Source organism: Wolffia australiana, chromosome 4 (assembly GCF_029677425.1).
Source record: "Wolffia australiana isolate 7733 chromosome 4, ASM2967742v1".
Classification (NCBI taxonomy): Eukaryota; Viridiplantae; Streptophyta; class Magnoliopsida; order Alismatales; family Araceae; genus Wolffia; species Wolffia australiana.
Genome location: NC_135838.1, coordinates 19363711 through 19389534, shown reverse-complemented (window position 1 = coordinate 19389534; position 25824 = coordinate 19363711). Strand labels below are relative to the sequence as shown.

At 43.4% G+C, this 25824-nt stretch overlaps 3 protein-coding genes and 1 long non-coding RNA gene across 4 annotated transcripts; 1 reads left to right on the top strand and 3 right to left on the bottom strand.

Moving 5' to 3' along the window:
- Positions 1–1419: 1419 nt before the first annotated feature.
- Positions 1420–4512, bottom strand: LOC144702262 (uncharacterized). Its single transcript, XM_078574233.1, is given in 7 exon segments — positions 1420–1853; positions 1955–2062; positions 2432–2675; positions 2775–3010; positions 3291–3481; positions 3518–3755; positions 4178–4512. Coding segments are annotated over 7 exon segments (1365 nt in total). The 5' UTR covers positions 4397–4512; the 3' UTR covers positions 1420–1724.
- Positions 4513–6976: 2464 nt separating this feature from the next.
- Positions 6977–8761, bottom strand: LOC144702261 (uncharacterized). The gene is made up of 2 exons (XR_013581215.1): positions 8519–8761; positions 6977–8419 (listed from the first exon to the last, which is right to left on the bottom strand). It is a non-coding gene; the product is annotated as an uncharacterized LOC144702261 (long non-coding RNA).
- On the top strand, positions 7012–8157 carry LOC144702260 (LOB domain-containing protein 39-like). Its single transcript, XM_078574232.1, has 2 exons — positions 7012–7468; positions 7548–8157. The coding sequence occupies exons 1-2, from the start codon at positions 7285–7287 to the stop codon at positions 7955–7957; spliced, it is 594 nt and encodes a 197-aa protein (XP_078430358.1). The 5' UTR covers positions 7012–7284; the 3' UTR covers positions 7958–8157.
- A 308-nt stretch (positions 8762–9069) lies between the features above and the next one.
- Positions 9070–20910, bottom strand: LOC144702259 (QWRF motif-containing protein 2-like). Its single transcript, XM_078574230.1, has 7 exons — positions 20685–20910; positions 19157–20567; positions 18530–18649; positions 18291–18407; positions 18058–18147; positions 9443–9550; positions 9070–9361 (listed from the first exon to the last, which is right to left on the bottom strand). Exons 2-7 carry the CDS (start codon positions 20441–20443, stop codon positions 9290–9292), a joined length of 1794 nt encoding a protein of 597 aa, XP_078430356.1. The 5' UTR covers positions 20444–20567; positions 20685–20910; the 3' UTR covers positions 9070–9289.
- Positions 20911–25824: the final 4914 nt, after the last annotated feature.

Below are 25824 nucleotides of genomic sequence, written 5' to 3'. Positions count from 1 at the left end.
TGGACCGACCATACTATCATATGAGTGAGGCTAGATAATGCTATACTATCCTTATACTTTGATGCACGTCTCGAGTATCCTTCGAATATGAATGTTTAGAACACATGCTTAAAGAATAGTGTTCTCCGTATTACAATCTCACCATAATTCACCAAGTCTGATCATGCATTCATGGACATCATTATAAGCATCACTCATGCACTATAATAAATATGTTCTATTAATGAACATGCAACGAGATGAGGAATCTGTGACTTGCTTGCCGGCCACATATATTTCCATCGTAGTTGTCATCCTTGTTGTCAGCGATCATCATCCCCGATGTTGACAGTCACCATTCCCTTTGTCAGTGGTCGTCATCCTCATCCCTGGCAATGGTTGTCACTGTCATCAACAGCTGTCATCCCCATCATCATCAATCGTCATCCCGTCATTGTTGGCTGTCATCCCGATCATCGATGGTCTCTGTCCTTCTTAATGATACTTGTTGTCCTCATTGTTTGTGGTTGTCATCCTTATCATCTTTACCAGACGCCATCTCCACCCCATGCTCTTAGTTTCCAAATAAGAAGGTCCACTCTTATTTTATTGTATCCACAATTCCGTAATCCAAAATGTCATCAGTTATCCTCCGTCATCCGTTCCATCACTCTCATCATCAGTCATCGGTCATCTGCAATCATCCAATCATCCATCTATCCATCACTCTAGACATTGAGGGATGATGAAATTGGATGGAATGGATGATGGTCAGTCATCCATCCAACAAGCCTACTTCCCAAATCTTTTTCAATCCAGGCCTCAGAACTAACAGTTGAACCAATGATAAAGACATTTGATTACTATCCCTATCATCTTAATCACCAGGCTATGATGACGTGCTATTGAGACATAGTTCATTGACTGAGTTCTGTTCCCCTGATCTGTCACAAGTGATAAAAATATTCATGACGAAATATTCAAGAACAGTGCCAAACTATTCATGGTTAAAAATATTTGCGAGGTATCATTAGAATTAATTTCATTAATTTGGTAATATCTTTAAGATGATAGGGAATAGAAATCAAAATGCAAGACATGATTTACACCATTTATGATAAAATCTGTGATTTATAATAAACTTATGGGGAGATGTGAGATACAGCGCCAATATCGTCGTGCCATGCCCTGACAAACTACTACTGTAACAAAAGGTGAGCTTAGCCTTTTTGAACATGGACCAAGACCGTAGAAGATGGCCCATGCAAAGATGTCACGATGAGGAACACGATAACGCCGATTAATGGCAAGATTCGCACACTTTTTATTTCAAACTGGTAACATTTTTAATCATTTCCATTAGTGGTGTCCCATTCCTCAATCTCGTGTTTCCATTGGTAAAGAAGACGTATATAAAATACTACGTATTTACAAAATACATACTGGAAACTGAAATATATTGGATTTCAGGCGTCACTTTAAACAAAGAAAACAGTAATAAATCGTCTCATGTGTTCCTGAGACTTTTATAACTGGACGAGATTCAAAGTTTCCATGGAACGATTTACTGAGGAACTCAAAAAGAAATCTCTGATTGGCGCATCTTTTACGATTTCATGACGAGAAACAATCAAATGCATAGTGCCAGCAGCAGGAGCAGAAATGGAGTTTGATGAAGTGTCCGCAAATGAGATGGACGCAACGTTGACGGTTTGGCACACGACTTGTGGACCATAAAAGGTTTACTACTCAGAACGAGCCCCCGGGTTCTGCGTTAAGGGCAAAGTCCCGTCGTAAGTGCACTTGAAAACATCTGGGCTTCTTTGCATGACGCGGGGATACGAAGGCACTCTTTCCTTCTTTGGCCGAATATCCTGTTTACAAATTTTCATGGTCATTCTCCGTGTATGCCACTGTTAAGGTACAAAAAAAAAAACAGAATAGTATGGATTGGAATTGCTAGCTAAGGAACCACCTGATCGAAAATAGAAGTGGGAATGGCAAGTGTGGCGACTGCATTTGGGCTGTCGACGATTCCCGAAATCCGTCCTTCACAAGGGCAGCAGGAGAGAAGTAGATACACCTGCATCCGGCACAACGTCGATGACAAGAAAGGAAGTAGATACACCGACAACGAGGAAATGATATTTGTGGGTCTTAATTAATGTGAAGAAGGTAAGTATTTACTATTAAAATGATGGAATAATTAAGGAATACTAAACAGGATGAAGCTTCTCACGTTGTTATAAAAGCGGCCAATCTTCAGTCACAAGTGTAGGCTCTTTTGGAGTTCCATTTCTCCCACGGTTAAGGGCACTTTTTATTTTTATTCTCAGCTCTGTTATGAACTTTATAAAATTTTAAATATATGTTGTCCTACTCTCTACCGTTCAATTGATTCATCCTTAAGACATCAATGCAAGATGATTCTTAAAGTTTTCATCACACTGACCTGCTCCTTCGAGTAGCCAAATTTGGAGAGGTAATCAATGGCGTTGAGAACAGCTCGCTTGTAGGCAACGCTAGCGTCAAGGTAATGCTGCCTTCCCGACTCGTCTACGCTGATTCCTTCGAAGACAAGCCACTCGGAGAACCTTGGCTCCATGGGTCCAATTTCGAATATGGGATTAACGTTCAATGGTGAGGGACCCATCGGCGTCAGGTACTCCTTCATTCCTCCGCTTATGATGTCGCACCTTGAGAAGAAAGGAAGAAATGCAATATTTTTTTGTTCAAAATCCTTTTTTGTATATTTTTATGAACGTGTATTGGTTTGGGTAAAGAAATGCAATAACTTGAGTTCGAGGAACCCGCTCATTTCAATGGCACCACAGAAGGATACTTCTCCATCGCCTTGTGAGAAGTGCATGTCGCCTGTGCTCATGTTTGCCCCTTCCACGAACACGGGAAGATACACTTTCGAGCCTCTACTGAGATTCTTAATGTCACAGTTCCCCCCGTTCTCTCTTCCGGGAATCGTCCTCGCCGCTTCCATCGCAATCCTCTCCCATTCTTCAGTACCTTGCTTGATCTGAAGGTCAAGACATGAGATACAATAAGCTATGTTTTCCGGCTGAAAATTGGTTCTCATCATTTTTAATTGTTTTTTTTTTCCTCACTCAACAAAAGTGTGCTGAATTGGCTATTTTTTAATTCGGAAGTGATGCCAGAAAACCAGCTACAGACCTTCGATTTTTGGCAACACTGTTAAAGAAAATCCAAAAAAACCCAGAAAAATAAGAATATAAAAGACGAGAGAGAGAGAGAGAGAGAGAGAGAGAGAGAGAGCTCTTCGGAAATCACCGGCCTACCTTTCCAAGAAGGCAACCTTTGGCATTCGGAAGATTCGCAAGTGGCCGCGTATGCAGAACGTCGCACAGTTTAAGGGAATCCAGGCATATCTCCTCTAACTCCCTCTCTCTTTCATTCCAAATTCTTAGAAGTTCCGCCGAAGGCGCCGTTCCTACTATTCCGGGATGAGTAATGCCGGGAAATCGCACGCCTGCAACAAGTTATTAGTATACGTTTGAGTAAAAACCCGGTATCTGCGGTGAGCGCGCGTATATTCCTTCGAAGTACCATATGGCCTTAGTCGCATGGGGAAAGTGATCGGTGAGAAATCCTCCACCGTTCTCTCGGTCAAACGTCGCAGTGAAGCCTCATTCATCCCCTGCAAGCGGACCCAGATTGCATATCTCGACGGCGAGGAGATCCCCGGGCTGGGCCGGTTTGCCATCAACGTCCACGACGCGAAGTGGGCCGCTCAGGCAGTGCGGCTGGACAAATTTTTGTACAATCCGTGTGCAGTAAGATGATCGTCACTCCATTTTCGCAATTCAAGATTCAGAAAACGAATCAAATTCATATTATCGTGCACCAATTTAAGCGCTAAACTCTGCACTATCTTAGTCGTGTTCGGCTCGCGCAGCTGAAGAAATAAAAATCGAATCCGTCTGGCTTTATATCTATCAAGTGAAACTTCTCTCTTCGAATTTAGAAATAAGATGGGACGGGTTACTGTGGTAAGAATCAATCTTTCGTTGATTCCAACGTTGAATCTGAAGGAACGGTGCGCAGAAAATCAAGAATCGATCGAAAATCCTGAGATTTCCTCAGTGAAGGCAAGAAATCGACAGACCCGTCTCGATTGACTAATCGGCGGATTAAACGGTGAGATGTTCTAGTTGCTTCAACTCACCACGGCCAGGTTGACAGTCTTAACGTCCATGGCGGATTCGTTGTCTCCGATCTGGCCACCAGTCCAGTCTACCATCTCAACGCGAAAGAGTTCTCCTGTCTTGACTTCAGCGATTGGGGGTATCTCAGGGTGCCATCGATTGTGGAGCGGCAGCTCTTGTTCCCATGGTTGTTTCTTCACGTCCACAGTCACCACCACTCTTGGACCTCGGGGTGCCATGGCCACTCTTGGAGCTCGAATCTCTGATGGTTGTTCAACGGGGTGCCATGACTTATCTTTGATGGTCGAGAAAAGATCTTAAAGGATTCTTCCTACCCCCATGACACTTGTTCAACGCTCGTTGGGGAGGTTAGCATCCACCTGGATTCTTTTGAAATCTCTCTAGACTGGATCGTACGAATCTGAGTAGAATAATATTATTAGTAGCGTCATCACCGAAGCTTTCGTTTTTATTGTTAGCCGGACAGCTCACGATTTTGTCAAATGCTAATTTTCTAGTCGTTATTGATGTTTTTGGTAAACTGACATCAGAGACCTTTTGCATTATATTTTTAATCTATATTTTTTAGTAATGCATCACCAAGAGGTCTGTACGTTCACATAGATTTTTATTCGTTTTATATATTCCCCCTGCATATTATTTACGACAGGCTGCATCTGAATTGCTCTTTAATATTCTCGACGGCCATGTCAGTCTCCACGCCTGAAGAAAAAAATATAAAGTTAGCGGAAAGTATGGAAAAATCAACGCGAAACTTGTGCCTTTGTGACAAATTAATAGTTTAAATAAAAGGCCAGCTAATGGCGATAACAACTGGATTACCTCTGTTCTCTTTTAGCCTCTTGATGAGGCCCGTTTTCTTATCCAAACAGTAGCGGCCTAGGCTCAGATCGTGGGGCATAATAATGGCGGTTTGTCGTCTTCGATTATTGTTGACGTCACCAAACTCTCTCTCTCTCTCTCTCTCTCTCTCTCTCTCTCTCTCTCTCTCTCTCTCTCTATCTCTCTCTATCTCTTTCTCTCTCTCTCTCTATATTTTTGTCACTTTCCCTCTTCATCTCTCTGTCTCTATCTCTATCTCTATCTCTCTCTCTCTCTCTCTCTCTTTGTCTCTCTCTATCCTCTCTTTGTCTCTCTCTATCCTCTCTTTGTCTCTCTGTCTCTTTCTCCCCTTTGTATCTCGCTCTATCTCCTAACACACTCTCTCCCCCTCTATCTCTTTCTCCCCGTCTCTCTCTCTCTCTCTCTCTCTCTCTCTCTCTCTCTCTCTCTCTCTCTCTCTCTCTCTCTCCCTGTCTCTATCTCTATATCTCTTTCTCTCCCTCAATCTCCCTCTATCTCTTTCTCCCCTTTTCTCTTTTTTCTATCTCTTTCCCCCTTCTCTCTCTCTCTCTCTCGCTCCGCAAATCTATCTGTCCGTCAATCTTTGTTTGTTTGTTTCTTTCCTTATTTGTGTACCTTTCTATCTATCATTAGGTTCCGGCGCAGGCGACCCCTCATCGGCGATAACGTCTCGTATTGAGGACCTCAAACATCGCCTTATCACCCCCCACGGCTTCGGGAGAGGAAGAGAAACCAACGGCCACGCACCATCAATGCGCAATGCGCCCCCCAACATACCCCCCTTGAATTCTCATCTTCCCCATTTCGACGGCAACAAAACAATCATTCAACGTATAGATGCCATGATTGCATGTGGGTCTGGACTACGCGGCCCGTCACCCCTCCTCGCGGCTACGTTTAGTAGCCTATTCTTCTTCCTCTTCCTCTGCGCTTATCGCCCCGGTTGACCAGCGACCTCGCCCCTCGTCCTCAAATCTCTAGATCATTCTATCGTTCACAGGATTTGAGGTTCGAGGACAGAATCTAATCCCCTTTCTGCGGCACTTTAATACCCGGGTTAGCTTCCACGTTTCCTCTTCCACCACCTCGGGAAGCAGCTACTGCCGAGCATCATAAGCTAAACTTTTTCCCAAGTCTGTAGGCAAAAGAGTAAAGTTTTAAAGGGAGATTTGCCCCCAGTCAATGACGTTCTTCCAGGATCTCCGCAGGCCAATCACGCCCCGGAAATTGAATTTCCAGGACTACAACGTCCACTTTCGGTGGTCGTTGTGGCCTTTATCACTCTTCTTCTATAAGCTCAGAGAGAAGATCCACTCTCTACGCGTCATAATAATAAAAAAATGTTCATCTAGATCAACGGCGGTGGGGACGTATCGATAATCCCCGCCGCGGCCATAGCCGGCCTGGCTGGAATAATCTACCCGTTCGCCGCGCTAAGGGGCGATGTGTGGGGCAGGCCCAACTCGAAAAACCCAAAAAAAGGACGACTTGCCCGTTGAGAATCTTATCTTCGCCGCGCTTCGAGAAGGCGCCATTAATCGGACGAAAAAGACGTCGACTTGCTCGGTCTTGCGGCCGCAAGAGACGATCCCCTCGCGCCCCGGATTCAAGATTCTTCCCCCCGTTACTTGCAATTTTTTATTCCCTGTTCCGTCCTCTTTCCTGCAACGCCCGGGTGAGCGGTGAGCCCACCCGCACGACCGTCCATTAATTCTCTCGTTCTCTCTCTTGCTTTCCATCGCTCGTCGACGAGGGGATCACGAAGGAGAGGACAGCTCGCCGTGGCAGAGAAAAGACGCGCAGTTTATCTTCCGCTCAGTTCGGATCCCACGCGGGTCTCTCGATGGCTACGCCAGTACAGAACTATAGATGGGAATCGGACGGCGGCAGAGCCGCGGGCGCGGTGACACGAGGCCGTTTTGCCAAGGACTTTGGAGCCTAATTTCTTCCCCCCATTTAAAACTATTAAATATAATTTTCCCCGGGGGAGAAGGGGGGGAATCATACTCACCACCGACCCGCCGCCGCGCCGCCCTAACCCGGGGGTGCGGTTAACCTAACCCAACCTCTATGTATATGATGAGAGCACCGTTCCCCCACAGCTTCGCCTTCTCTGTTGGGTCCTCTCCTGCATCTTCTTCTTCTCTTCTTCTTGTTCTTCTTCCTCGCCGTCTGGGCAATTAAACGCCGCAAGATCCGATCTTTGTGCGATAAAACACGACCCAAGTCAGTGGATGAGCGTTTGCTCTGCCGGGGAGGAGAGATGAGCTGCAACGGGTGCCGGGTCCTGCGCAAGGGCTGCAGCGAGGGCTGCGTTCTTCGGCAGTGCCTGCGCGTGATAGAGAGCCCCGAAGCGCAAGGCCACGCCACGCTCTTCGTGGCCAAGTTTTTCGGCCGCGCCGGGCTGATGTCCTTCGTCTCCGCCGTGCCCGAGCCACAGCGCCCTGGTAAGTTCTTCCCCCGGTTCGAGCTGATTAAACGGGCTTTGAGTTGACGAATTGGGAACGGATGGATGGATGGTTTCAGCCTTGTTCCAGTCGCTGCTGTTCGAGGCCTGCGGGCGGACTATTAACCCGGTGAACGGCGCGGTGGGGCTGCTCTGGTCGGGGAACTGGCACCTCTGCCAGGCGGCGGTGGAGACGGTCTTACGCGGTGGAACTCTCGGGCCATTGCCGCAGGACGAGGAGCCTCGCTTAGAGTGCTTCTACGAGCAGCGGGGAGTTCCGAAGCGGGCAAGGACGGAGCTGGCGGCGCCGCCGCCGCCCTCCGGCCTCAAGCTGCGCCTCTCCGGCGATGTGCTCGACGAGAAGCGGCCGGGAACGCCGTCGGAGGAGTCGGGCACGACGTGTACGGAGAGCGGATGCGACTGGGCCGCGGCGGCGTGCCAGCGGCGGCGGCCCGAGCACGCGCCGCCGCTGCTCAACCTTTTTGCCTGAGGCGAGAAATCTCGCCGCGACTGATTCACGGCGCCGCCGCCACGACGAGCTTACGACGGCGGCAGGCGCCATGGTTTTGTTCTCTCAGACGATACGGATTGTTTTAAGCAGAGGCTTTTCCAAGCCCGGCGAGAAGTTTTTAATCTCTTATTAATAAACTTCTTCCCTCTCCTCTCCGATCGGAGAGCAGAGACTCAGAACTCCGACTTCTTCTCTCTTCTCGCGTTTCGCTCACGTCGGGCCGGAGCCGCGGAACCGTGACCGGACGCGGCGGCGCGCGTCGGCGTCGTTTCACAGCGCTGTCCGCGTCTTTCGCGCGTGTGGGGGCGCCTCTTCGTTCTCATCTTCTTGTTCGCCGCGTCGCACAGGATTCGTCCCTTGGAATGGGGAAGGGAAAAAAAGAAGAAAAGAAATCAAAGGGGAGGGCCCGCGAGTGTTGGAACTCCGGCAGTCTCGCAGCCGCTGCAGGTAAAGATCAGGTTTCAGGGATCATCATCTCTTCTGGACGGGCATTAAATGGCAAGGAAAAGGGAAAAAAGAAGATAATATTTTTCAACCGACCCACTAAACCATGGCGTGGGCTGAGGCGGATTCCATGAAAAAGGCGTGGTCTTGGCTCTTCCACGAAGAGAGGAGCAGCAGGATTATCTATCTATCGTACTGTTAAGAAGGAGCTTTCGACCAGGTGAGGAGGAAGAAGCCGCCTCGTCATCGCAGCTCCGGTAAGTCGGTGAGCTGACGATAGTACTGAGTTCCTGCGCGTGCCCTGCCGAGCTTCATGATTGGACGCGCCGGTTAAAAGCGCGCGTGAATTGAACGTAGTACGTTGCATTTACTCTCCGATGGATCTCACGCCGGAATAATTGACCTCCCCAGGTTGAGAAACCTCCACGTGGACGCTTCTCCCCTTCTATCCCCCCACAGACAGAGCGATATAGAGATAGAGATAGCGATAGAGAGAGACCGCGAGAGAAGGTACACTAACTCCCTTTTCTTTATCGGGGAAAGATCTGCGGTCGCGGGAAGATCTGTCGTTCCCGTTTATCTGGTGTAGCCGACAGAAGGCTGCTTTCTTTCGGAATCCAAAGGATTATTCATACTTGGCGCGGCGGTGAAGAAACTCGGGAGAAATCGTGTTACTAGAGAGAGAGTAGTGCATGGAAGGGTGATTATTTACAGCAACTTCTCTAGTTTTCACAGGGGTTAGAGAGAGAAAGGGAGGAGGAGAAGAGAGGGGGGGAGAGGCCTTGTTGTTTCCAATACATGCGGGGAAACCAAAATCATCTTCCCGGCTGGTTGTTGTAGTTGTCAGTGAGTAGTAATCTGGGGTAGTCAGCGGTCGTCGCCGGGCAGAACCCTCCGCCGTAGTTGGAGCAGTTGCCCACGCAGGCTACTCTGCTTCACCTGTTTTCACCGGTTTACTATTTATCAGAGGACGACTATTCGATTAACAAGGACTTTTTACGGCCAAGCCTCTTGACTTACGTGCATGGCAGCCGCGACGCTCAAGAGGTCGCGTGATTGGTCCAGCAGGGCCTGTTCTTGAGCCGCCACCTTCGCCAGCTCGCTCACCAGCGAGCACGTACTCTCCACCTGCAAAACGGCGAGATTATTATTCCAAAATTGAAGGCCCAAGAACAGCGACAAATGAATAAAGACGGCACAAAGATGCCCAAAAACACGCATCAAATCATCAATTTTTGGTTCCGGCCGCTAGGTTCAATGGAGTGAAAATTCACCGAAATTTCCAACAACAAAAACGTATAGACTAAGTTGCGCAAAGAAGATGCATTATCATATGAATCATCTAATTGCAAGCCTTGAGACTGTGCATCTTTATTAAAAAATGGATAGAACTAAGGGAGAGAGGAAGGAATTCTCATGTTATAATCAACATGGTTTCGAGGAACTTTGAAGACAGAAGAATCTACTTGGTTAATCCTTGCTAACCTTGTTTAGTTCTTTTTTGTATCTCTGATTCTCTAGTTCTCGGTTCAGAAAGAATGTAAAAAACTTTGAAAACGTTTTCATTCACCGAGAAGACCCAACAAAATATCTTGGGTTACCCATAACATGGATCCGCCTATGATTGGATCTCAGAAGGGTAGTCATTACAGAATCAGAAACATTGAGAATTAAAACAAAAGGAATAAATGTAAACACAATGGAAATAGAGGCGCGCTGGCACTCATTCAAGCTGGTAGAGATGGGCTCTGCATCCCAGCATGCGCCAGTCAGCTTGTGAAGTACGTTGCTAGGAGAGTCTATCGGTAAGTTTGAACGCAAGAAATAGTTCATCTGGATCATCTCCAGGTTTCTCAATCTCAACACGCTTGGTTTTAGCATGCCGTACTTACAGTCACGATACACTATATTAGGGTTCTTCTGCCGAAATTTCATATCTTCAAGAATTACCTAAGTCAATTGTGCTTCACAAAATTCCTTTTGCAACTCATCTGGCATTTACCTCAACGCTTGGATCTGTCCCCCAGAACATGATTCTTGCCACTCCAACAGATAAGATCTCCACCAATTAAGGAGCAATATCCAGATGCTATCCTCTGATCTGCAATGGACCCTCCATCGCGGTAGAGGCCAGTATCATGCGTTATGCTTCCCATGGATCGCGCATAAAAGAGCTCAAAATTTCAGCAGTTTTTGCTAGTGTTCTTAACTGAGAGGACTTTTCTCTTGACAATTTCAAGGCTATGAAATTGGAGTGACAGTCATTTTCTTTAAGAGACCCAATGTATATTTACTTAATAAATTAATATGATTTTCTTGAGCAGGCAATCTCGATCCCCAGGAAGTGACAGTAAATAAAGAGCAAAAGGGGATCGATCTCATTCTAAAAAGGGTTGCAGCGATTGGGCTAGAGCAACATCGATCTGACTTACTCTTTATCCCTGTCTGTATTCCGTCTACAGTCTCTTCCGATTCCTCTCTCCGCATTCTCACATCTTAGGGACTGTCCCGTAACTCGTAAATTGAACAAATTTTTTAACTCGTACAAAATCTGGGCTCCATCGATATATTCCCAGGAACATATCGGTGATCCATGAATATTTTCTCATCCAGCTGACACCAAGAAGAAATGCGTTCTATCCATCATACCAGTGCAGCTACCATCACATGTTCCCTGCTGGTGCAATAAATAAGTGTACAGTGTTGAATTTAGCAAGTGGAGGAAACGTCTCTTAGTAGCCTACACCGCATGACTGGGTACAGCGCTTGGACACTAGTCAATATTTCACGGTGCAAACCCACATACATCCAAAAATTCTTCGATTAGTGTGACTAACTCACATCTGACGGTATCTCTTATATCTCCTAGTACATTGCTTTCTTCCGATTCATATCCTTCAATGCTTCATCCGCGGTGCTTGGTATGGTAGCATGATTTAGCTTTGTGAGAAAACCCAGACACTCGGGTGAAAAAAAAATTATAACCGGGAGGAAACTCCTGGTTCTACCCTTCTTCAGGTAGTTGAGATACTTCAGCCGCATACTCTCTGCGGATTCTTACAATCTTCAGCTGTTATCCTCTTCATTTGGCTAGCTTCAACACTGTAATACATAGCGAACCGTAGAATCAGCCGCTGACTCATCTCTGGTCGCGTTGGTTCCCTTTGGTGGATCTCCTTAGGTGTGTGATAGATGTAGACTATCAATAGTATGAGGCAGATATGTGAATCTCGATAACTCGCTGCAGTAGAATGTTGAAATTGAACGAAATTGGACTTCTGAAAAACCGCTCGAAAGGGAAAAGGACAGTAAGAATGAAGGAATATAGATAGAGTGCTCTGGAGAAGCCTGAAGGCTACTTCCCCCCTCCTCTGGTCGCAGACTCACTCCACGTCCAGCCTCAGCTACTCTCCACTCTTTCCAAAGAGGGAACTGTTCCTTGAAATTCTTTCAATAGATCAGTTATTCCTATCCAGGGTTGTCGTGTGAGCCTCTTTGTGAGCATGTGCCGCTCCCAGCCGGGCGTGGCGTCTTCTTCCTTTGATAGGTTCTAGTAAAGAACCTATCATGGTCAAAAAATATATTTTCCTTGAACGTCACACAAACTGAAATTAATTTTTTCTTCATTTCGGGATGATAACATTGTATCCTTTTTATTGGAGCGTATCCGGAAATTATGCATTTCTAACAGCCTATGGACTCAGTTTCTGGTACAGCCTCCTTGCGATTGAGAAACTTCCACCTGAATCAGGAAATGTCGCTTTGTTTGGAGATGTCGTAACTCATGAAATGCAAGTACTTCCGAATTCTGATAGATATCAAGAGGATGTTTGAAGAAGTAAGAGGAACGAAGGTTGAAAGTACTGGAGGAGCTTCTTGATTGGGTCCTGGATAGGATCCTACCAAAATGTACTTGGTAAATTTGGTGAATGGATTTGCCCCTTGATCAAGAACTGACCGAGGTAGAGAGATGGAAAGGAGAAGGAGAGATGTCGCTGGAAGAGAGCATGAGAGGGAGATGTTACTTTGCATCTCTTCTATTGTAAATGGGCTATATAAATGGGCCATGGAATATAATTGGCCCACTATTTCTACTTTATAAATTTCTCTTTAGATGGCCTAGGCCTGCTTGAAATAGACAGACCCAGGACCGCTTCCTGTAAACCAGTAAATATAACTGGTGAAGGGAAAACGAGAATATACTTTTTAGTGTTTCTTTTAGGGCTTTCTTAAAAAAAAAGTGTTTCTTTTAGGGCTGTGTCAAATCCTAAACAGGACAGGTCTCTGGAGAACCCAGCGAGGAGGAAGCTGAATAAAACCAACAGAAGACAAGAACAAGAGGCATAGGGAGAAAACAACAACACTGATTCTTCACTGGCCTCCTTCAATGGAGGGCTGCCCTATTTGAACAGAACATGGATAAGGGGAAATGACGGAAATGTCCTTAATGGCTGAAAGACTAAAATGCCCTAGATACAATGGGGAATGTATCGCTTATCCACTTATGGTTCACAGATGCACTTCCCACGTTCCATCCTGTAGTCACATAAGATAGCCGGATCAGGACTTCTTGAAATGAATTTTTGATTTGGGGCTTCCCACATTCTCTATTGTTTATAGCCTGGATAACATGTGCCTCCTTAATTGGCACGGGCAAAGGTCTTTCCTACTCACATTGATCTTGTAAGCTGAAGACTTCACCTGCAGAAAGCCTAGCAGACAGGACGGAGAACGAGCATTCTATTTTCCTTATCTTCCCGTGAAAGGTTCTCATACATCCTCAAGCTGGGGCCTACAGGTTTCTGATGCCCAGCTTGATACTGAGCCAACGAAAGAATGTTCCCGGTACTTAAAATTTGGTCAGCGTGTCAGGTACCTGATATGTTGGTTTCACGCACTCCAACTGGATAATCCTCTTATTGATTTTCTCTGTCACAAAATATCTATCAATCTCCTTGTGCTTTAATCTGTCATGCTGCTCTGGGTAATGTTCACTTTCAGTAGTGGCTTTGCTATCACAGTACAAGATGGTTGGTCCAATCGGAGTAATGACCAATTCTTTGAGCAGATTCCTGATTTGCATAGCATCACACATTTATTTAGCCAGCAAACTGTACTCTGCTTCAGAACTTGAACGTGCCATTACAGGTGTTTACTTCTCCAGGATTAAATTTCCAACTAGGAATGAACAGTAGCCTGTAGTAGACCTTGGTCAACCATTCCATGGAAGAGAATAACTTCACTGTTTCATGTCATATGACATCGGCTGATACAAAATATCTTAGTCATAGGATGAAAACATTTATAGCATTTCTGGGTTTGAGAATAACCCACAAACACACACTTAACAACCTTAGAACTGAATTTGTAACTTGGATGGTGGATATGAACAAACAACATGCAGCCAAATACACTTGGAGTTATACGCCTCTTCAGAGGTAGTAAAGGAAAAGAATTCATCATAAGATCGAGTGGGCTTTCATGATTTAATAGTTTGTAATGACAACCTGTTGATAATATGCACTGATGTAATTATGATTTTACCCCAAAGATATTTAGGTACATATTGATGACAAAGCAGGACTTTGGTGGCAGTCACGACAAGTCCAATTTTCCTCTGCAACTCCATTTTGCTGTAGCATATTTACACGCGATGATTCATGAATCACCCCTCGTACTTGAAAGCAAGTGGATAACTGCTCATTAAAGACATCCCTTGTATTCACAGTTCTAAAGCATTTGATGGACATACCAAATTAGTTTCTCACCATGAATAGGAAGTTCCGCACGAATCACATCACTCACAACTTTGACCTGAGTAAATTCACCCAAGTCATCCCTGTACAGTCATCGACAAGTTGATAAACAACCGGGACTATTTTATAGACACTGCTGCTGACGTTCCCGCATGTCACAATCGATCAGCATAAAAGGAAGATGAGAATGCTCACTTATCCAAGATGGCAAGTTGGCAGGGTGTTATTTAAACAGAGCCCTTTTACGTTTAGCTAGCTGGCAAGTTTCACAAAAAGCATTCCAGGCTTCACAAAATTTAAAAATGTTTGGGAAGATCTGTCCCAACACTTCAAAAGATAGATGGCCCAGATGATAATCCATTAACTTCATTTGCTTCATCTGTTTTTTGTGATGCTCCACTCCAGTACCAAACTCCATCATCATTTCAGCGCTTTAGCCCACTTATAGAAGTATGTTCCCTCCTTTAGAACTTGAAATCTTCAAGCTCCTTGAATTATCAAGCAGAGCATGATTAATATCCCAAGCCAATTTCTGGGGAGATACCAACTGCGTCTTTAGGTCAGGAACATGAAAGAGATTTTTAGTAACACACGGATGAACTTTAGATTTTTAATAACTTGACATCACCAATGCCTGTAAACTGCAGTACTCCCCCCCTCCTACAGTGGAGACTTGTTTATCTCCCTTACAGAGAGTGTCTGTATAAAATTTCAAACAATAAGGGGTCATAAGATCAGTTGCACCTGTATCCAGGACCCAGTCATTATTCTTCAATGGAGGTGGAACTAAACTTATTCTTCAAATTTTCAACCTCCTCTTTCAGAATATAGAGGACTCTTGGAACACCTATGATACTGAAATCTGATCCTCACAATGGATACCAAATGATTGAGCATCTAGAGGGTGTGTAACGCACTTCAACCTTTAACACTCCGGGTAGAGAAAAGTCGCCTTAAACGACAACCAGGTCAGGCTCACCAGCCAGAGATCTGTTTGAGTACAAACCACGACTTTTGTTCTATGCTTCTGTACAAGCCAATGTGTCCCGAGACGCCCACGATGTGCACTCCCAGTCTAAGTGGTATTCACACATGATGATTCATGTTAGATCCATTGGTCAAAAAATCTTTATAGAACTGTTATGAAAGTAGTTTTTTGGCGCTATCTGATCCAAATCTTTAAATGGTGACTCCAGATAAATTCTTGATGTTAAAAAATTCCTGCGCGATCTTTGGCACTTATGATTTTCTTTTAAATAAATGAATCCAGGAAAGTCTCATACAGTCATCAACTAAAACTAGAAACCATCTCTTTCTTTATATTGATGATATTTGGCAAAGCCACCGTAAGCTATTATGAATAGGCAAAAATGTTGACTGGGTCCTCTCACTGACTTCTGTAGAAGAAATTCTTTTGTTTTTTCCATACTGGGATCCATCACTAACAAGTTTGATATGCCACGAATTTTTAAATCCGGAAACATTTTCCCCTAAATATCAAAAGAAGATGTCTACGACATCAATGGAATAGCTTGACTTGCTGCACTTGATCAGGTTCTCCTCCTTGAGCGGAGCATCCTAACATCATTGCACGGTCAGTGCCATCTTAGATCTGGAGGAGAAATTTCCGTCCTTTAACAAATCCGATTTTAAGATTTTGTACTTCATCAAATATGAAACAGCCATTAGAGTTTAGCATTAGCGAACAGTTAATATTATATAAAACCTTATTTGGAAAGATGCACCGAGCCCTTAAATTAGGGAGATGGAATACATTCCAGAGAAGCCCCAATTGTTTGACATCTATAGTACCTTGGCAAGCAAATGGGAGGATATCTTTTCCGACAATTGTCATCTTCTCTGGCCAACACAAAATGAATACGTAGAAAACTTGGATCGACATGGGATCATGTGATCAGTTATGCCTGATCCTGTGCTCCAATCCATTTTCAACGCAGAAGAATGAAGGAGAAATGAGATTCGGAGTTCGGCTGATTTTACCATAGAAGTCAAACAAAAAAGGTTTAACCTTCTCGATATCTTCCTCAAACAACCAATCTTTATCATCTGCATTCTTCTGTGATAGTCTTTATTTCTCTGGTCCTGCTGCCTCAGTTTCGTCATTTACACATTCCTGCAAAGTTGCATTATTGCCTTGCCACAGCCGTGAGGGTCTGCCATGCAACTTCCAACAATTATCATAATAAGTGTGATGTGCCTACCGCAAATCGTTTAATATAATCCTCCCTTTGCCGCCATCCCATATTTCTATTCTGACCTCTTTACTCATTATATTGATTAGTCGGCAATTTCGGTTTTACAGTCTTGGTCATAAGATTGCTCCACTATCTTCATTTCTTCAAAAAAACAAGGTTTCCCCACTATCTTCAGGAGTTTGAGGAGATATAAATTGCAGTTGGCTCTCTCCTTCTTGCAATATCCGTGTAGCTCCTTTTTTTCCAATGAAAAAGGAAGATCGCTCGAGATCAGTAATCAACCTGGCTTCTTCCAGAAAAGGGATCTTTTCAACGACAATAAGAATTTTACAAATCGAGACCCATAAGAAATTTACTAGGCCTTTCATAAATTGTAAACTGCCTTCCGCTGGAGTCTGGAATCTTGATTGGCCGATAACGAGACCCATAAGAAATTTATTCGGCTCTATATCACTTCCAATTGATGTGCATATTCCTCTCACCCTGTACAAGATTGGCAGCCAAGGTGACCATACAGTAAATTCTTTGGTCATTATCTCCCATCCTCTATGAGCATGGTCCTATATCAGCTTGGTGGATTTCTGAAGTAAAATTTCTTAAATTGTTTCCTTGCCACAAACTCCGGGAACAATGCTCCAACAAGGGAATCATCTGGCTTCCATGTTTCGTAGTTTGGATCTGCAGGATCCATAACTGTGGGTAAGGTGGCCACATAACCCTGTTCCATCAAGGATTAATTCCACACACCGGCTCCAGTGAATGAGGTTATAATCATCATACTTCATGGAGTCCGGGATACTTGGTACAAAAACATGGATGGCCTTCTCATGCATAGATTGTCTCATCTCTGACTTCACTGCGATCTCAGTAGTTTTCCATGGTCAAGAAATCCGGCAGTTGGGATCTCCCAAAACCAGAAAATATTTTTTCCAACACTTCCTTCTTGATATTCTTGACCACTACCTTCTGTCATGGGTCACCGAGTTTGAGAAAGATGGTGAGGGAACAGTTCTATGGCCATATGGGATAGTTCTTACTCATCGTGATCTGACACCATATCAACTGGCCTCCCTTTGCCGATGCCTCGTCACTCAACACGCCACAAGAAGACAGGAAAAAACTTCAAAAATATTTCATTCGATCCCATATACTTCACCCTTAAGCGTAACATATGGGTAATATAACAATATCAGAAGCATTCAGAATGAACGACAAGAAAAAGGAATAAACCCAAAACATTAGAAATAGACAAATGCAAACAGTCGTGAACCTTTCGCTTCTCTATTTCCTTTTCTCTTTTCTTGATTTCCCTAGCTTTTAATTCAATGATCCTACCAGAATTTTAATCGTCTTCTGTAAGACAGATTGAGAGTTCATTGCCTTATGCAAGAACGCGCCGACAGATATGGCGTCAGTGCACCTTAGCACTCCTGAACTAATTGATCTCATTTGGCGATTAGGTAGAAGAATCTTTATCTATTGTTCTAGAACGGACATTATAAGTGAGCGTCATATGATTTATCTTCATATTTTTGGCATTCCCTCAAGTATATTAAAGGTAATATGTCTCGGAAAAGAGAATCCATAGTGCACTTTACCGATAATCAATAATATTTTTAGATGCCAACAAAACGATAAACATGCATGCAATGGAAAGCCAAACCTTTGACAATGCAGAAATAATCGAGTTCCCCATGGCTTGCATCACACCAACAGCAGACCGAACTGCGTCCTTCACATCTTCTACATCCGCCTTTACCAAAGAGGACAAAATGTGAAAAATGTGCCCCATCTACGATGGTAGATTTTGTAAAACATAATTTTATTTTTATTTTGAAGAAATTAAACATAATTTTTACAGAGTAGATTTAATAAAAGTAGGCGTCAGACACAGACCTTCGCTCCAGCAACAATGGGAAGACGAAGGATACTGCCTCTTAAAGCTTCCGTTGCGCCGTTAAGAGAATTAAAATGTTCTTCTTCCAAGAATGACCAATCTTCTAGATATACCATCTAACGAAAATAAAAATATCCCAAAATAAAATCAACTTCTTTTTTCAGACGAGAGAAATTAATAGACAAAAAAAACGAAAGGGAGATTCAAGACCCAGATATACTTATCACTATGGACGTACTTGACTCTTGAGAATCGAGGATAATTTCATGCTTTCGACCAACATTTGTATATTGATCCTTTTAATGTCCACGGAATCACGCAAATCAGCGATGATCACTGATGCGCTGTATAGGAGTCTCTGAAGAATAAGATCAATGAGAAGGTGAATTAGGAATAACTTTCAATAGATATTATCGCAAGACAAATAAAAATAATTCGGATAAATCTATTAACCAGCGAGATAGTTTTGGATATTGCAAAGGAAATTTTGAGTAATGACCCGTCAACAGCAAGATGTTTATATGCCCTAGAAACTTAACCCAATATCTACTTGGAAAACTGCATCAGGCGTCCATTTGCGAGGAGAAGCAGTGAATGCGCTTCAATTATAAAAACTTCACTAGTATCTCAAATACTATAAATAATTAAGAATACTATCCTGAACAGGGAGCTGCAAAGGAAGTAAATGAAGATCATAAAATGTTCCTAAAATAGGTTTAACTTACAGATGGTATCCGATAAATAAATTACTCACGCCGTTTCAACTAAGTAAAATAAAAAGAATAAGTGAATCATTACAGGAATAAAATCAGACACAAAAGAAAACAATGAATGATAAAACAAGACAAGGAAGACAACTTCATACCTCAGCAGTCAGCTTCTGCGCCGAGAGCGACGAACTCGCCCTGGCATTGATATACAACCACTGCAAATGTCGATTGTGCAATAACCTCAGCAAGTGCGCCTCTTCAACTCTGAGCTCACCCTTCCTCGTCCTCCCAAGATCAGAGGCGAAATCGATCATGGAAGGGGCAATGCTAGGCTGGCCGCCAGTCCCCAATCCCTGGCCTGGGCCGCCACTCCTCATCCGCAGCGGGCTCGAATTCCGGCTGGGGGACGATGGTTGGACGGGCCGGCGGAGCGGGGACGAGCCCGTCACCGGGGACGACGGCCTGGCTTCGCCCGGCAGCTTCCTCCCCGGATACAGCTTCGACGCCGACGACGAGATTCTCTGCAATTGCGCCGCAATTGGAAATCCCAGCTCCGTCAGCCGCCGCGCCTTCCCGCCGTTGTCCTGCCAGAACCTCGCCGGAGCGGTGCCGACGCCTCGCGGCGCGGTACGAGCTCGCGGGCACGAGTCGTGGGCGCCGGAATTGCTGCCGGAAGAGACGCTCTCCGTGTCTGACGAAGCAGAGAACTCCCCGACGTCGATCGACGCCCGTCTTCCGTCGTCGAGCATCACGGACCGCTGCAGCAGCAATGCAGTGGGCACCATCGACTCTCGCCTCTCCGACGAGAAGTCCAGGCTCCTCGACAGAGGAACAGAGGGCTTAGAACGAGCCGCCGGCCACCGGAGGTGGTCCGCAGGCCTAGAATTCTCAGACCCATCTCCATCTTGCCTTGTTTTTCTTTGAGGAGTGGTCTTGGCCTTGCTGGTCTGGTAGAAGAAGGAGCCGCCCTGAAAGGAAACGGAGAGGCTGCGGGTGGTGGTGCAGAGGGCTTTGGCAGCGGAGGTCTCGTGGCCGGCCCGGCCGAGGTCCGACCGCGGGGTGGTCGGCCGCGGGCGATCGACCGACTGGGCGCGCTTCGGCGGGGTCGGTCGGGCGGACCCAGATGGCGTGGAGGGCCGGGAAGAAGGCAGAGGCGACGGGCATCGCCGGAAGCTCGAGGAAGAAGACGAAGACGAAGAACAGGTGCTGGTAGCGCCGGCGCGCGCCGAGGAAGAAGACGATGAACTGGTGGTGGAGCAAGAAGGGGAAAGGTACCTGGAGGTGACTTCCTTCGCACGGGGGCGGCGAAGAGCAGCGGTGTTGTCCTTCTCTGAAGGGTTCAGCGGCGGCCGGCTAGAAACCCCGCCATCTCCGCGGGCCAAGCTCGGACTTTTAGCCCTTCTCGGCTGAGCGGCCGGCGAAGCCGGCACCACCGCGACCATGCCCACAAATCCCTACGCCCCTCCTCGCAATTCCCCGCAAACCCACATTCCCGATCCCCCTTCTCCGTCGAAGAACCGCTAGGGCTTGGACGAGGAACAACTACAGAACTAACCTCGCCATCGCCTTCCCTCGTTTTCAAAAGAAAAACCAAAACCCAGATCAAGAACTGGACCCCGGGTTTGATTTGCGTAATCCTCAACAGGGAAGCTCTTAAAGACGAGGCGAGGGGTTACGGGTTACCTTAAACTTGAAAGACGGAGACCCGAGCCGGTCACGGGCGGCGGCCGACAGCGATAAAGGCGGCGTCTTGGCTCGGGCCCATCGCTCTCTCGCGTCTTCTTCTTGTTCTACGGCCGTGGCGGTGGCGAGTTAACGCGCAGCGCTCGGTCGTCTTCTTCGCGAGGAGTGATAACAACAGCGTAAGACTGGCGTTATCGCCCGCGGTAATGGGAAGAGTGGGGGGGTTTGTCAGTCCTCTTGGGCTGGCTTCCCGTGACTAGACCGTGTGTAACAAGTGGGCGAAAGTATCGCCTCGTTTTCTTTATTCATACTCGAGAAGGATTATCGTCTTGTTCAACACGGAGATTTTAAGATGTAGGTCACAGAGGAAGAAGGCGCAGTTGGTACGTGTGATTCGTCAGTATTGTGGATTATTCTAGCGCTGGAGAAGAACAAGACTTCATTCTTGATGCACTGCTAGCAGAAGAAGCTTGCTATTATTCGTTGTTGTCGTTTTTTTGGCACGCCCCCCGGAGTGGCAAAACATGCTACTGGAAAAACAACAAAGCTAATGCTCTTGAAGAAGAGATGCCATGCTTTTCAGAAAATGTGGTAGGTATACGGGAATGACATGCCATCAAGGAAGTGAAAGAGTTTGTGAAACCTTTGCACGCCGCAGAAAAACGCAGAGATCAGTAGGGGGCACATTCAAAATATAAGAATACAGTCAAATTTTAAGAAAATGATGGCCACTATTTGAAAGACTTGGGTCATTATTTGAAAGATGTCTGCAGGCAAAATACTGGAAGCGTACATGTTGGCTCAGGGGAAGGATCTAAATTAGGACATTGCTGGCCATGTTGTATTTTTTAGGAAAGGTATTTCTTGATATGGGAACTGGGAGTATCACTTCTAATTTATCCTGAAGTTTTTCAAATTAAATAGAGTTCAATTGCTGATGAATTTAACTTATTTGCTAAATTTCACTAGGTACAAGGGAATGGTTTATAATTAAAAAGTACATATTTGAAAGGTCGTTGTGATATCACCTTTTTGTTGTTTAGCCACTTAACCGATGGAGAAGAAACCCCGAGGTGATTGATTCATGATGTAATGTTTGGAACACAATATTTGTTTATTACCGAAATTGAGATAAAAAGGATAATGTTGATCTCACAATCAGGAATTATCTCATTTCCAATATCTGGATATTGTGAGTATCTGAGTATCATTAGAATCATGTTGGTCTTCTCTCTCTTCCATTTCATTTAATACATCCATCTAGATATGTTTTTCTATCTTGAGTAAGTGTTTTTTTTCATTACCTTTGCCTGAAGATCAACAAGTAGAATTCATGCTTTGTCACTGTCAACAACAGGAGAATTTTTGTTTCACTCATACTTCCATTTTTGTTGACATTTTTAAATTTTTTTTATGCAGGGAACAAAGCAAATTCACTATCAATAGTACCATAAATTATTGGTCATTGATGAATAGTCTTTGTTATTTACTATTCGATCCAGTTTCTTAGATAACTTATCCTTGTTACAGTCCTTCGATAAGTCACGCTGTATTTTTTGTGTCATAGGTGAAACTGTAGGTAAGAGTTGAGATAGGTGGAATTTAATGAAATAAAGAAACAAATCAATAAGACATTTCAGTACGTTTTGTGGAAAAAATAAATTAAAAAATATAAAATAGGATCAGGTCATTCTACTTCATCACCAAAGGGGGGTACGCTGAGCCAATGAATAGAATCACTATCAAAGGAAAGAAATTTGATGAGTAAGGTAAGGCTAAAATCATTTATAAAATTTCATATTTAGTAATGTTGTTTTGTGATCTATAAAATTAATATTATGTATAATTTCATCTTGAAAATCAGAGTGAGATTAAATGAAGTTTCATTCTCTTACCAAAAAATATGAATGTTTATGGAGTTTCCTAAAATATCAAATTTCACTTAATATTCATGATTATCATGAATGGACGTGATCCTAATTTTTCCAATTGAAGTTATTGCATCATAAGCCTGCATATCTGATCTCATTCGACTTCTAAAGAAGCTAAAGTTGTACTCTTGTCAGTAGAAGGCCGCGCCCTGTTACAACCATCAACCTGGGGAGGCGAGTGAGTAGGGGTCATAGTTCTTTTAGTACTAGATATCATAAAATCTTAGTCGCTCATGAATAGTCTTTGTTATTTACTATTCGATCCAGTTACTGTCTTTGAATAAGTCGGAATGTATTTTCTTATCGTAGGATAAATTATAGGTAGACATGAGTAAGGAGGAATTTAGAGAAATGAAGAAACAAATCGATAATCAATGTAAGAAATTATCTGGAAAAACTAAAATAATTTATTAAAAAATTAGTATCAAGTCATTCTACTTGATCACCAAGGAGAGTTGTTGAGCAAACTAATAGAAACATTATAATAAGAAAGAAGATTGATGAGTTAGGTAAGGATAAAATTAATTATGTAATTTTATATTTAATAATTTTGGGTTGTGATCTATAAAATAAAAATTCAAGTGAGATTAAATGAAGTTTCATTTTATTAACAAAAAATCATGAATATTTATGGAGTTTCAAAAAATATCAATTTTCAGTTGATATTCATAATTATCATGAAAATAATATGTAACCATTTTTCATTTAATATAAATATGTTTCAGTATAATTTACCTAATTGCTCTTTATTCTGATTGTAATCAAAACGAATCCATGAATTTTAGTTTCCAAAATTCTGACATCTCTCCGATATAGTTACTTTATTTTTCATAATTTTTCATTGAATAAAATAAAATTCTAAACTCGGGATAGTTTAAGAATTTTCTTTGAATTATTTTCCATTCTATATTTCCAAATACTATTCAATGACACAATGATGATATACAATTTTACTATGCATTTCCACCAACTTTATCATCATTTTTTGCACTCATTTTTAATAATAATGGGTTATGTTATCATCTACATGCATGTTTTTTTGCCAATGCATATCTGTACATCTTATTTATATCTATGCATGTTCAATATAAGTTTTGAAATGTTCAGAATTTTATCACAAATGTTTTGAAAGTACAGAGTCATGGTATATATTCAATAATTTTTAGCTTTTTCCAAGATATGGAATCGATTGAGCAGGTATGTAGGTAGAGCTAATGGATAATGGGGCTAGTGGGCAGTGAAACAAGCTAGCAGATCAACGGGTTGTGGGAGCAGATTAGAAGGGCAACAGCTTGTGGTAAGCGATGTAGTGCATTGACCAGTTGAGAATATGAGTTCATGTGATACATCATTGACATTCCACATTGGCTTTCCTCACTTCTAAGGATGTGGGAATTGGTGTCCATGAATTACCCAGCCATTTTTAAATAAATGGTTGTAGTTAAAATGTTAACCATTGGTGGGTGACTAACTAATGTTTAAGAATGTTGTAGTTTGATAAATCTCAAGTTTTCCTTATACATGCTAACAAAGCCCCTTCCATTTTTTTTTCCTGAGATAAAAAATATGAGCTCCTATTCTATATCGGCTAGATCAAAGTTTCCCCCATAGAGGAGGGTGAGATTTGGTTTTCAGTTAAATTCCACACATATAATTCACTTAAACATAAAATAATTGTTGTCATGGTGAGTGAAATTTCATGGCACAATGTTTACACAAGAGGTGTGCGGCCATTATTTTTAGGTAGAGAGGTATGCAGATGAATCAAGAAGAGTTTCAGTATAAAAAAAGAACTATATAGATTTTGAATATCTTTGGATCTCATGTAAGTAAACAAATTCAAGACAGAGAAAGTGTATTTAAAGAGTGTATTAATTTGTACTATTATTACTTTATGTCATGGTGTAGCTCAAAATCATTAGCTAACGAGTTAAAAAAACAAGCACTAACAAAAATTATTTTGAAGAAACAAAGGATGAAAATATTATAATGATTTTTCAATAAATCCTTTCCATGGAAGATTATGTTATTTAAGATTGATGTCATCACTCCCAAATGTGAGAGGTCTTGACGAAAACATGAAATATCATTTCATTCAACAAAAGGTGTAAATCATTTCACAATGGATCAATTCCCAGTCAGATAGTTACATTACCTTGTGGGGAGATAATTTCACCATTGACTTGTGTTGGGTTCTAGAGGCCTTGACATGGATGAATAAATAAAAACAATTCGCAGCGGAAGACTTGAACGAATCAAACGGCATCAACAAAAACATTAAATGAAGTACCTTTCCACGGATCGCATTCGTGATTTCTTGGATCCCGAAGTGAGACGAGTCGAGCTGCTCACGTGTGCAACCTCTAGACGTATCCACGCGATCCTCGGCACGTTGAATCTCCTCCCTCTCCTTGACGAGCCCTTTTCTACCTCCACCGTCGTCGTTACGCTGTTCTGATCGCATTGGGCATGGAGAGGGGTTGCGGGGAGAGTGGAGAAGAAAGGGACGGCCCCTAAACAATTCTTGCCTGGGTGAATTTTGTTCAGGGCCTTCCCCTATTTATACTAATTATGTATTTTTTCATAAAAACGCCCAAAACTTAAGTACATCTTTCAACGTCCAAAAGACCATTTGCGTGTGACCCATGTATCAATCTAGTTAATGATTCCAACATCCCAATAACATTTATTGGCCTTCCAAATTAATTAACTATAGCATCATATAGATTAATTAATGTCAGATCGATTTAACCCAATCGATAGGTCGAGTCTCCAACACGTGGGGTGTAAAGCTACAACTCGTGTTCTAGAAGATACAAAGGAGTGTGTATGGACTCACTCATGGAACTGGTTCATCATCGGTTATTGAGTATGTATAATCCCTCATCCACTTAACGCTCCTTGGAAGACTTAGAGTATGGTCAACTGTCAAACCCTAATCGGTCATGTGAGTTAGTACTAATGCATTCGAAAATCATCAAAGAAATTCTTCTCCGATATTTCACTACCTTGGCCAAGGACTTCATCGCATTGTCTTCCTTGAACTGTCACCTCTTTTACCGAGAGTGGACGATCCCATCTTGACCACTCAATCGTCTTCGTGAACTTCTTGACGTGCCCGAACTAAGACCGTTTAGAATCCCATGATTAGAGACTCGTTGGCCATAGTCAAAGTACAACCGTCCGTCCACAAGACTTCTTTGGTGTAT